We start from the raw sequence: 13,718 nt of genomic DNA on the forward strand, positions 1-13,718 counted from the left end.
CTTTGTAGTGTGGACATAACACTATGTTGTGTTCTCCTTTGTGTGTGTGAGAGAGATGGTGACTATGGCTTCTCTCCTTCTTTATGATTGATGGATATGGATTAGGGTTTGCTTCTCTTGTGCGTGCTGTCTCCTGCTTCTGTTTTTTATCACTGAGCCTATAAGGCTTGTGCTGAGTGCTCTCCTCTCTCTCTCCCACTCTCTCACTCTTGGCCAGCCGCCCCACTCTAGAGCTTAAGGCTTAAGCAACAAGCGCTCTAGCCTCTCTCTCTCTCTCTCTCTCTCCCAGTGCCCAGGGCCAGGCCCCACTCCCTCACTCTCTCTCTCCCACTCCCTCTCCCACGGGCCACTCTCTCTCTCTCTCTCTCTCTCTCTCTCTCTCTCTCTCTCTCATCCTACAGTTTGCAGGAGAGACGGAGAGGGTCACCTTCATGAGGAAGAGGTCATACTACGAGGCTTAGAGGGAGCTCCTATTTTCTTGGATGATGATCTCACGAGGATGCAGCTAGAGCATAGGAGAGCTTGCATGCCACGAGTCTTACACGCAAGGAGAGAAGGCAAGAAGGCCTTCTATCGAGATGGTCGGGTCATCATTGATGGCCGGCCCATGGATTAGCGGTTTGGGGCCTATGGGACACAGACCAGGCCACTGACAGAGATACACATGGCAGTATGGAACTGTAATGATTCATTATGGGTGCAGCCTGGACGACTGGAGCATGCTATGGTGAGGAGAGACATCGTACTTCTGACAGAGACACATCAGAGCCCAAAGAGAGGGCTACCTCGAGTGGAGGGATTCCAGTGGGAGTCAGCATACGGGAGGACCACACGCCAAGGTACCTCGAGAGGGTTGGGGGGAGTAGCAGTTCTATTCAGACGGGAGCTACAGGGGAGACTGAGAGTGGTAGCACAGGATCCAGAGGCCAGATACATGTGGATCAGCTTATAGCTCTCACAGGACAAGGTTATATACATAGCCCTATGTTACTTTCCTCCATCAGGATCCTCCTATGTCATTATAGAGGACATGCCACAGGAGGAGGAGACAGGAGCCTCGCCATACACTTGTCTGTCAGAGGAGATTATGCATTATTCTACACTAGGGGAAGTATTTCTTAAGGGTGACTTCAATGCCCACACACAGAGCACACAGTGTGAGGTGTATGACTATGATGACATGGAAATCCTCCACCCTATGGATCCAGAGGAGATAGGGGCTAGTCGGGCATCAGAGGACACTGGACCAGACAGAGGACATTATGGGGACCACTTACTAGAGCAGGCATCGTCTCGTTATTTATAACGGGATGCTACAATGGCCGGGATCAGGAGGGCTGACATGCTTCCCACATGGGGGTCATACACGGACCGGAGGCACGGTGGTAGACTACATTATGGGGTCTTTGGAGGCATCACAGCTTGTCACCTCATTCTCCATCCCACCTCGTCCTATTGGGGCAGATCATACATACTTGGCATTTTCACTAGCCGGATCACCAGTTTCACCAACCCCCCACATACAGACGCCACACACTACCATCTACTTCACACATGACATGGCAGACATATACAGTGGCAGAGTAGAGGATGGGCTCCTACTCATGGATCCCCTGGCACCTATGGATACCATTACAGCCCAGCTGGCATCACTCCTACACACGGCTGCATTACAGAGCTTCCCACATCGTGTCCACTCAGGAGAGCCTGCGAGATCTCGGACTATGCCCCAGAACAAATGGTATGATGACGAGTGCAGAGCCCTATACTCACGGCTCCGCATACAGAGAGCCTTGGGAGCCATCACAGAGCAGGAGTCGAGGAGAGAGATGAAGAGACTTACTTGCCGCAAAAGGTGGGCCTTCGCAAAGATACAGGAGCTAGAGATCTTCCATTTCTTCATGAGTAGAGATAGCCCTATCTCATGGCGGCACTTCAGAGAGCCCCGGACACCGACACCCATTGCAGACCCACAGACATGGCACACATATGCAGAGGGCCTATACCACGCCCCACAGCAGCCACCTATACCTCAGCCACAGGAGCCTCGACCTACCACAGCTAGCTTCTTTACCCACTCGATGGTAAAGGAAGCTATCCGCCGCCTACAGCATGAACGGACCGCCGACCATATGGGCCTACAGGGTGAGCATCTCATATATGCAGTAGATTCTTTGGCTCCTTTTCTTGCACACCTGTTTAATAGGGCACTAGCAGAGGGTTTGCCTGCAGAGTGGACGACGCACACCATTGTGCCAATCCACAAAACAGGGGATATGCTCGATCCGAGCAACTATAGGATGGTTATGGTTGGCCACGTGTTGGCCAAACTCTATGGTGCAGTGTTGGAGTAAGAGCTTAGCTTATATGCTGAGCGAGCAGATTTACGCTCATCAGGGCAGGCGGGCTTCAGGAGAGCTTTCTCTACCACTGACCATGTATTCACTTTGAGATGTATGATTGATCAGGCCAGAGTGAGGAAGAGAAAGCTCTATTGCTGCTTTGTGGATTTCCGCAAGGCATTTGACACAGTACCACGAGAGAGGCTCTTACAGCGCCTACAGTCTCTTGGCATACCAGCAGATATGACATGGGGCATCTATGCATTATATGAGCAAGTTTTTGGGCGAGTCAGATGCCCAGGAGGTATGTCCGAGACTATTGCTAGCACCATTGGTGTGAAGCAAGGATGCCCACTTTCCCCCACGCTATTTGGGTTATACATTGATGAGGTGGCTGACTTCATTACACGGGGAGGCGGAGATGGAGTTGATCTAGCAGGTACCTCAGTACATATTATGCTTTATGCTGATGATATTGTATTAGTGTCTGAGTCTCCAGGAGGTCTACAACAGCATCTACATGCACTCCATGATTTCTGCACACAGAGGGGTCTTACTGTGAACCTTGGGAAAACCAAGGTTATGGTCTTTCATACATCGAGACACGGCAGTAGTCAACTGACATTCACTCTCGCAGGACGCCAGGTGGAGGTGGTGACATCATACGTGTACCTAGGGATTACCTTCTCTGTAGCAACCACGCGCTTCACCATGGGTTCAGCAGCCAGAGCTAGATTGACATGGGGATATGCAGCATTGGCTATGCTAGAGAGACAGTGCCACCAGGCGCATTTTCAGGAGCCCCGGACGAAGGGGTGGCTATTTGACACATTAGTCACACCGGCACTGATGTATGGAGCAGCGGTATGGGCGCCAGGCCTTGCTACCCATTGGTGGACACAGATAGAGAGACCACAGGCCCTCATGATGGCACGCATGATACGCAGCAAACCATCAATACCTCATGACATTATCCGAGCAGAGTTCACATGATGCCTTAGGGACAAGGAAGAGTGCAGACGTGCTTGCAGCAGAGTGGGCAAGTGGCATTCAGCTCATGGGCCCGGAATGTGTGGTGGGTTTTGTTGTAGATGGCGAGGCTGCAAATAGGACAGCTGGAGCTATTATTGAGGGCATGTATCCACACAAACTGTGTCATATTGTATGGCACATTGTTTGAACGATCTTTTAAAGGATATTGGAAAGAAGTCATGGATTGAGCCAATCATTCAGGAGGCCAATCAAATGGTCACATTTGTCTTGAACCACCAGTTCCTCCGCCACGAGTTCTCCAAGAAATCAAGGCTCTCACTTCTCAAATACTCAGACACCTGATTTGCCTTCAACTTCTTGATGCTGGCCCGCTTGAGGGAGTGCAGTGGTGCATTGAGGCAGCTCTTCATCAGCGACAAGTTCACCACTTCTGCATTGGCTTCAACAACCATAGGCATATTATGCAGGGAGCATGCAGAGAACACTTCCTTTTGGGAGGATGTGAAACGCATTGATGCTATGGTGAGGCCTATTGTCCACTTGTTGAGGCTTGTAGATGCTATGCAGCCATGCATCGAGAAGGTGTATGAGGCAATGGATAGACTGATAGAGAAGTTGCAAGAGTTAGAGCCCGATGAGGACAGATACAAGGAGATTCGTTCCTTATGTGAGACGAGGTGGAACTCCTATGCCTCTCCTATGCATGCAGCTGCATATATGGTGAACCCTGAGTTTCAGGGTAATCGACAGGAGGGTGACAGAGAGGTCAGTGATGGTTGGAGGCGTATCTTGGATCATCTAGTGCCAGATGGAGGCATTAGTAGGCGCAAAATCAGAGACCAGATTGCTGCATACAAGTCCTTTCGTGGTGCTTTTGGTTGTGCAAATGCACAGGAGGATAGGTTGAAGATTGGGGCTGCTTTGTGGTGGGAAGACTATGGTTTAGATGGGCTTGAGCTGCAACACTTGGCTGAAACCGGCCTCTGGTAGAAACCAAAGTGCGGTAGACTAGCAGTCACCTTTCCAAAAGTAGTCCAGTCAAATAACAAATGAACAGGAGCTAGAATGCTCCAGAACAAAAAGGAAAACGACACCTGTTGGCCCTAAAGCTTGGCGCCCCTTTCGGTATTTCTTTATTCAAATTCAATGGAAAATTTAACTAAGTACAACAAAGCCAGTCAAGGAAAGTAAACCTGCATGTCCAATCTGGCAGCCCTCAAGACCTCTTAGCATAGAGGATTCACATACAAATCTGTGTCCCACAAAAGCAACACACCAAGGCTTCCTCTAATCAACCAAGACTATACAACAGGGCAGCCTTGAGCACGCATCTGGCTGTTCCATGTTCATGGCTTCAAACTCAACCTAAATACAAATCCACTGTCCAATCTCTGACCCTTCAAACTGCTATACCCCTCCTCTCACAAAGGGCCAAAAGAAACAACTCTGTAGCAGACATAAGCCAGTGGAAAGAAAGAAAGAAAGATATGTTCAGAGTTTACCAACTGTTATGCGCAGTTCTGCTTCGGAGGGATTGACCGTACCAGTCTGTACTAGCAGCCGCCTGTATCAGCAACTCTGCATCACACGTGCACTTGTCCGTACGGGTCTGTACTTGCAGCACATGTGTGTACGTGTCTGTACTTTCCCCCCTTGCTGCCGCCTCAGAACAGTACTTGCAGCAATCCTTTTTATGTGCCGCCTGTACCTGATGATGCGCCGCCTGCAGCTGTGTACTGAACTGCCCCGCCTGTACCTGCTGGACAGAACTGCTATACCCGCCTGTACTTGTCTGTACAGGTCTGCGCCTGCAGCCACCTGTAAGAAGCACTGCCACCTGTACGATGCGCTGCCTGCACAGTACTCACCCTGCAGCAGCCACCTGTATGATGCGCCTGCACCTGTCCGTACAGGTCAGTACCTGGTCGCCTTGCAGCCGCCTACGCCAGATAACGTGCGGTTGCCGCCTGTACCAGCTATCGTACAGCAGCCGCCTATACCCGTTGTACCAAACTGTACCAATCGCCCTGCAGCCCCCCTGTACGTCCTCTCCTCCACGCAGCCAATCTGCACGTCGTCCCTTCCACGCAGCCAACTGACCTCTCTCCTCCACGCAGCCAGCCGACCAGTCCCCTTTCGCCAAAAAGCAAGAGAGAGAGTGGAGAGGGAGGCGTGTACTCTAAAAGTAGAGTAGCCCCCCCTCCAAAATTGTCCTAGTGGCCCTCCCTTAAAGTTTTTAAAAACTAAGGGCCACCCAAGGTTTATAAACCTTATAAAATTCAATACCTTGGTTCCTCCCTTCACGCTTGGGGTTATCCACACACATTACTTTTGTCCGTACACCCAAGTATGTATCTTGCTCACCAACCACCATGCTGACACTCATGCTGTTCCACTTTCACAGGGTCATGACATACCCCCCTCTTGAAAAATCGCAAGCGTCCTCGATTGCAATCTGGTGATACAGCAAAATATCCAAAGTGAAATGTACAATATGGCAAGATCAACGTCCCAATCTCTCTAAGCCATGCATATGTACCAACATTCACTGCAAACCAATTGGTGTAGTAGTAGTCCAAGTTGTATGCCACTATGAACCATACACAACCACAACATCCAATGTGACTAGTACACATATATCATAGAAGCCCCATAAGCAGATGTACTGTCAGCTATCAGTACCTTCGGGTGAGACAAAAGCTGCACCAAGCAACCTCTAGATGTCATCTGAGCCTGTCTGTATCAAGGGAGTGGAGGTGCTACCCCCCCTCTTGAGCATCAGGCAATGCTCCAGACCCATGCTCTGCTGAACCTGAAAGAGGCGCAATCATCCAATGCAAACTCTAATGCACGTCTGTGACAGTCTGCTGCTTTCTTTTGCTTTTGCTAAGTTTTCTGGAGTGCCAACTTAACTCTCCGATAAGCTTCATCCATGTTTTCCACATACTGATCAGCCTCAAAGATCTTATCCTTTGTGTGCAAAATAGGTGGTACCTTCTTCCCTCCTTCCACAATCTCAAAAGGCGCCTTGCCCGTCGAGGTATGGACAGTGTTGTTATAAGAAAACTCCACCAAAGGAAGATACTTTTCCCATTGTTGCTTGTGCTCTGACACATAACACTTAAGAAGGTCTAACACTGTAGAATTAGCCTCTTCCGATTGACCATCTGTTTGTGGATGAAATGAAGATGAAAACTTGAGAGTTGTACCCATGTTGTCAAACAACCCTCTCCAGAATAAACTCATCATCCATGGATCACGGTCACTAATGATAGACGAAGGCAAGCCATGATACTTGAAGATGTTCGCCATGAACAACTTCACCATATGATCAACTTTGATCGTCTTACGCACGGGAATGAAATGAGCCTGCTTGCTGAACCTGCATATGATAGTCCAAATGCCATCATTCCCCGTTTGTGTACGTGGAAGATCAAATATAAAGTCCATAGCAATGCTCTCCCATGGTCTATCTGGAATAGGTAAAGGCTGCAGTAACCCTAGTGTCTTTTAACGGTCAAACTTCACCTTCTGACATACGATGCAATGCCTAACAAAAGCATCAACATCTCTTCTCAAGGTTGGCCAATAAAAGAAAGTTTCAACTGCTTTTACCGTGGCGTCAATTCCTCTATGACCTGCATACAGTGGAGCATGACGTTCAATCATAACCTTGAGTCGCAATTGCCTGGTAACACAGTTTACCATGCATCAACAAAAACCCATCTGTGAGAGTATAATGATCATGCCGCTGACCCTCAGACATCTGATCATACAACCTTCCAAAGTCCTCATCATGGACATACTGCTCTTTCATCTCATCCACCTCATGATGATAAGCAAGTGAAACTGCTGAGACCTGTGGCTTGCGTGACAAAGCATCTGCCACAACATTCTTTTTGCTTTCCACATGCACAATCTGGAAGTGGAACATAGACAAAAAGTTTGCCCATCGCATATGCTTCTCAGAAAGCTTAGTTTGCGTGAGGAAATAACGCAAGGTCTGATGATCGGTCTGCACAGTGAAATCAGCCCCAAGCAAATAGTGTTTCCATGTAGAAAGAGCATGAATTACAGCCAACATCTTTCTCATAAACCTGTAAATGCTTCTTGGCATACTGCAATATTCGACTCTCATAGGCTATCACATGTCCTTCCTGCATGAGAACTGCCCCAATGCTGTTTCCACATGCATCACACTAGACAACAAAAGCCTTTCGGAGGTCCGGTAATACCAATACTGGATCCGAAGTAAGCTTTTCTTTAAGCTTTTTAAAGGCTGTAATTTCCTGATCAACCCATCTAAACGGAATTGCCTTCTTTGTTAAGGCATGAAGGGGCGAAGCAATTTTAGCAAAATACCGTATGTACCGCCTGTAATAGGAACACAATCCCAAAAAGCTGCGTACATCATGCACGGTCCTTAGATCTGGCCAATTAAGAATTGCTTCCACCTTCGATGGATCCATACGGACTCCATGCTTAGACACGATATGCCCCAAGAAGTGTATCTCTCGCAAGAAGAACTCACTCTTCTTGCCATTAATGACCAGCCTATGCTTCCGGAGTTCGTCAAACACAATGACCAAATGCCTTCTATGCTCCTCCTCAGTGTGTGAATGCACAATCATATCATCAAAGAATGTGCCCACAAACGCTCTATGAGGCCGGAAAATCCTGTCCATCATTCTGTTAAATGTGGCAGGTGCATTTGTCAAACCAAAGGGCATAACCAAGAACTCATATAACCCAAAAGTGGTTCGAAATGCTGTCTTATGCACATCCTCGGGTCTAATACGTATCTGATGATATCCGCTTTTCAAGTCTATCCGACTAAAGACTGTGGAGCCCTATAAGCGGTCCAAAATGTCATCGATCCTCGGAATAGGGAATCGATTCTTGATGGTATTCTTGTCCAGCGCCCTGTAAATCAATACACATGCGCCAAGAACCATCTTTCTTTTGCACTAAGTAGTAAGAGTACAGGTGAGCAAAAGGGTGATAAGCTAGGCTGTATCAACCCTTTATTCAACAGCTCCTATACCTGACTCATAATTTCTTCTTGTTGGGCTGCACTAACACGGTATGGCGGTCTATTTGGTGGAGTACTACCCAGAATTAGATCAATGGCATGATCTTCTGGCCTTTCCGGAGGAAGTTCCCCTGGCAATGATTCGGAAAAACAATCTTGGAACTCACATGAGAAATCAGTCTTGTCCTTATCTAACGTAGACAAATTAGATTTAAACTCATCATCTTTTGCATCCTTTACATAAATCAAGTACGCGGAAAGATGTTTTTTCATTATTGATGAAATTGCCGAAGCTGATACAATAGGAACAGATTCCCCTTTAAGCTTTACATCCAAAACATGTTCTTTCCCTCTATGAGTCAAAGTAATCTTCCTATTGTATGTATCCACCACCGCATGTACTCTGTGGCACCATGGCATTCCCAACAAAACATCACATCCATCAAGTGGCATGATGAAAAACTCCTCGCTGTCCACATAACCCTACAAATGAAGCCTGAGCTTCCCATTAATAGGAGTGACGGGTTCTGCATACCCAGGACAAGCCATGTTAGCCTCATATAAAGGCCCTATCTCCTCCGCACGAATCCCCAATCGGCCAGCCAAATCCGGTGAAATAAAGTTGGCTCTAGCACCTACGTCAAAGAATATCAAGGCATTTTGATCTCTCACTTTGCCCCATGCCCTGCATAACTCAGTCTCTTCACCACTTGACTGTTCCCCAACAAGATCAGGAACTAACCCTGCAGAAGGTTTTGGTTTCTTTGACTTGGGCTCCCCTTTAGTGTCAGAGTCCTTTTGAAGTTGAACCTATCTTTTCCCGAACTCTCCTACCATTGCCTACAGTAGGACTAAAATGCTCTTAGATTTATTGAGCCATTTCTAACAATTTATGCTTGGGTGGCTTCAGCATCTTACGAGTCACAACATCCACGTCTTGAATAATATCTTCATGATGATAAGGGCTAAGACAGCTATGCAACCACGAGCTTTGCTAGAGCACCTTTGAGTGCGCTGAAACCAAGGACAAGCTGCACGTCACCTCCCCTTCAGCTTGGGTTAGAATCCCTTAGTGTAAATGTGGCTTTTTTGAATGAATGATGTCAAGATAATTAGGGATTCAAGAATATATATTGGGCAGCTTCATGTTTCATCACATAGGTTGCATGTAGAGACCAGCTGAGAGGTGAGGTGGAATTGACAAGAAGATGTGAGGCTCTCTATGTGCATGAGGTTCGTAGGGATAGGAGCAACTCCTAAAAACACAATTACATGCAGGACCACTCTCTCCTTGCTTCCTTCTTTCAAGGGATTGGTCAACATAGATTGAAAGGGCCAAATAACACCAGCCCACAGCTCCACCTAATCAGAGGGTGGGGAGCCAATTACCAAGGATTCCAAGACGACCATGAACCAAAGAACTATCACACCCATAGCAGAGCAGAAGTTAACTCCCAGCCACCCCAAAAAAGAACATGAGACTATTACCCAACCAGGGAATCAAGGTCTTCACGCTGGTTATAACCAACCAGAAATCACCCTCTCCATCATTTTGATATCAGCATTTCCAGTGAAGGGGCAATGACTACTACAGTTCACTATAATCGCCTCCGGTCCCCACAAATACAATGTCCTTCCTCCAAAACGTGAACGAGTTTTCTATATTTTTGTCATAACAACAACCACAGTAGGGGCATACCTTTTCTCTCAAGATCTTCTAGCTTCAAATTGATGCTTTTTCTTACAGAATGTCTAACCAGAAATAATGCACAATTTGGGAGGTGTTGTCAGTCCACCAGCAATGTCCTAACCTCTTCCATGCTCTGATTATTCACTCTCATTGCCTCATTCCTCCTGGTCATCAGCACCTGCATAAATGTGAGACATTAAGACATAAGCAGCAGCATCCTTTCCATCCAAATGCACTGCATGTTCAAAGGCCTGTTTTCCAAGCTCCATATTTCCACAATTTCTACAAGCCCCCAACACAGTGTGCCACACCACAAGATTGGGACAGAAGGGCATCTTCTTAATCATTGCTACTGCCTTGTCTACTTGGCCTGCACGGCAAAGGAGATCAACCATGCCAGTGTGGTGCTCAAGAGCTGGAACAATGCCAAAGTCTTGGCTCATGGCCTCAAAGTACCTCTGGCTCTTTTTAAGTACACCTGTGCGACTGCACGCATTGAGAACAACAAGGAAGGTGACTGGATCTGGCTTTACACCTTCTCCTACCATTCTGTCAAAGATAAGGAAAACATTTTCACATTCTCCACGCTCAGCATATCCTGTGATTAAAGCATTCCACAACACCACGTCTCGAACTGGTAGCTTGTCAAACACTTGCTGTGCCATGGCAAGTGAGCCACATTTGGCATACATATCAACCAAGGTGTTTCCTACCACAAGATCTCTTTCCAAATACCCTCTTCTTTCAATCTCAGCATGTATATCTTGGCCCTTGTCTGTGGCTCCTATGCTGCCACAAGCTTTCAAGCTGCAGACAAAAGTGACAGCATTTGGGGAGATACCCACTAGCTGCATCTGTTCGAAACACTTGAGTGCTTCCTCACCATACCCATGTTCAGAATATCCTGCAATTAGTGAATTCCATGAGACGATGTCTCGAACTGGAAGTTTGTCAAATATTTCCTTTGCTTTGGCAAGCAAACCACATTTGGCATACATATCAACCAAGGTGGTGCCAACAACAAGGTCTCGTTCCAGCAACCCCTTTCTTTCAATCTTAGCATGTATCTCTATTCCCTTGTCTGTGGCCCCTATGCTGCCACAGGCTTTCAAACTGAAAACAAAGGAGACGGCATCTGGAGAGACACCCTCGAGTTGCATCTGCTCAAAACACTTGAGTGCTTCCTCACCATGCCCATGTTCAGCATATCCTGCAATTAGTGTGGTCCATGTGACTACATCTCGAACTCGAAGCTTGTCAAACACTTGCTGTGCTATGGCAAGCAAGCCACATTTGGCATACATGTCAACCAGGGTGTTCCCAACAACAACATCTCTTTCCAACAACCCATTTGCTTCTATCTCAGCATGTATTTCTCTGCCCTTGTCTGTGGCTCCAACATTGCCACAAGCTTTCAAGCTGCAAACAATTGTGACAGCATTGGGGGAAACACCCTCAAGTTGCATCTGTTCAAAACACTTGAGTGCTTCCTTGCCATGCCCATGTTCAGCATATGCTGTGATTAGTGCATTCCATGAGACTACATCTCGAACTGGAAGCTTGTCAAACACTTCCTGTGCTTTGGGAACCAAGCCACATCTGGCATACATATCAACCAAGGTGGTGCCAACAACGAGGTCTCTTTCCAACGACCCCTTTCTTTCAATCTCAGCATGTATTTCACGGCCCTTCTGTGTGTCCCCTATGCTGCCACAAGCTTTCAAGCTGCAAACGAACGTAACAGCATCTGGAGAGACACCCTCAAGTTGCATTTGCTCCAGACACTTAAGTGCTTCCTGGCCATGCCCATGTTCAGCATACCCTGTGATTATTGCATTCCATGAGACAACATCTCGAACTGGAAGTTTGTCAAACACTTCCTGTGCTTTGGCAAGCGAGCCACATTTGGCATACATATCGACCAAGGTGGTGCCAATGAAAAGGTCTCTTTCGAGCAATCCCATTCTGGAAACCTTGGCATGTATTTTAAAGCCCATTTCCAGATCTTTCAGGGTCGCACAAGCCTTCAGTAATGCCACAAAAGTATGTCCAATGGGATGTATAGAATCGTCCTTTTGCATTTCCTCGTAAAGGGTGAAAGCATGCCCTGGCTTTCCACATTTGATATAACCTGTGATGAGCGAATTGCAGGACCACTCATTCGGATTCACCAACCTGTCAAAAACCTGCTGGGCATCATGCATGCTTCCGACTTCCACCAACATTGGGACGAGGTAGTTCCCCAGTGATCTATGAGCTTCAATTCCACTTTTGAACATGTAGGCATGCAAGCGCAGTCCATGCGCTCGGTCTCTCTCCTTCCTGCACTTGTGCAAGATGTGTGCAAAGTCCTCAACGGAAGGCTGGGGCAGCATCCCTACTTCCAAGGAAGGCAGTGCGTCCTCTAAGCTAAGCATCCTCCAACCACGGCCAGCAATGTTCTTGTGATTTGTGTGTTCCCTCAATCGCGCAACGTTCTTCAAGCGTAAGCCTGTCTTTAACCCACCTTGGATTGTTGCAGCTGTTCATGCATAGCGACTCTTGAGTAAGCTTGTGTTTGAAATCTGAGGTTTGTCTCTGTAACACACACACCAAGGCCGAAGCTAACTATCCAAGGGAGAACATCACTTAGTAGAAGCAAGAAAGAAAAGACAACCACATACTCTGCTCTTTCGATTGTCCCACCAGAGGAAGGGATCCCTAAGGTAGTCCATCCACAAGCGCTCGGTACGTGCTCGTGATGCCTGCATCTAGCTACTTTGCATGCGAGGGCTCTAGGTTGAAGGCGAGGCCACTCCTCGACTTGAAAACATTGTTAATTTAAAAAAATTGGCATTTATTATTCATATATTTGTGGGAATATATATCTATACAGGATTAAGGAGAACCCCACCTCCCTCCACGTGGGCAAAGGAGGTGGGGCTATTTCAAAATACTCACTCCTCCTTCAAGCGTGAGGAGGAGCCAAATCTCACATCTTCCAATGCAATTTTGAATTTAAATCTAAGAAGATCTCATCTCACATCTTTCAATGAAATCTTTGTATACATGCTTACATACCTATAGATACACACACTTATGTGTATCTATAGGTATGTAAGCATGTATATATAAATAGTGTGCATGTGCATGTGTGTGTATGTGTGTGTGTGTGAGAGAGAGAGAGAGAGATTACATGTAAGATGTATTTATTTGAGAGTGAGCACACCTCACCACTCATCCTTACCATTAAAATTTAATCTAAAATTTAATTAATTAAAATTATATATATGTGTATAAATCTATTTAAAAATGTGTGTGTGTGTGTGTGTGTGTGAGAGAGAGAGAGAGAGAGAGAGAGAGTTTCTATGTGAGAGAGTATGCGTAAAGACAGAGAGAGAGAGTGTGTGTGTGTGTGTGTGTGCATGAGAGAGAGAGAGAGAGGCTGAGAATTTCTATGTAGGAGATAGTTTGTGTGGGAGGAGATAGTGTGTGTTTTCATTAGTGTATGTGCGGTGTGTGTGTGTGTGTGTGTGTGTGAGAGAGAGAGAGAGAGAGAGACGACAGATAATTTCTACGCAAGAGATAGTTTGTGTGGGAGGAGAGAGTGTGCGTTTAGATTAGTGTATGTGCGGTGTATACATGTGTGTGTGTATGTGTGTGTGTGTGTGTGAGAGAGAGA

At 46.8% G+C, this 13,718-nt stretch overlaps 1 protein-coding gene across 2 annotated transcripts; it reads right to left on the reverse strand.

The window, feature by feature from the left end:
* Positions 1-8,619: 8,619 nt before the first annotated feature.
* Positions 8,620-12,895, reverse strand: LOC147634057 (pentatricopeptide repeat-containing protein At3g63370, chloroplastic-like). 2 transcript variants are annotated; one of them, XM_086805157.1, is made up of 2 exons: positions 12,721-12,895; positions 8,620-12,578 (listed from the first exon to the last, which is right to left on the reverse strand). In XM_086805157.1, exon 2 carries the CDS (start codon positions 12,472-12,474, stop codon positions 10,213-10,215), a length of 2,262 nt encoding a protein of 753 aa, XP_086661283.1. In that variant the 5' UTR covers positions 12,475-12,578; positions 12,721-12,895; the 3' UTR covers positions 8,620-10,212. The 2 variants fall into 2 exon arrangements, with proteins under 2 accessions (XP_086661283.1, XP_086661282.1); XM_086805156.1 differs by having other exon boundaries at positions 8,620-12,634; positions 12,721-12,879.
* Between the last annotated feature and the right edge of the window lie 823 nt (positions 12,896-13,718).

This window comes from Cibotium barometz, chromosome 11 (assembly GCF_041138505.1).
Source record: "Cibotium barometz isolate CiBa-2024 chromosome 11, ASM4113850v1, whole genome shotgun sequence".
Classification (NCBI taxonomy): Eukaryota; Viridiplantae; Streptophyta; class Polypodiopsida; order Cyatheales; family Cibotiaceae; genus Cibotium; species Cibotium barometz.

Bases quoted from the DNA above. Each gene is read 5' to 3' on its own strand.
- LOC147634057 (XM_086805157.1), bottom strand. From the start codon at position 12,474: ATGCTTAGCTTAGAGGACGCACTGCCTTCCTTGGAAGTAGGGATGCTG.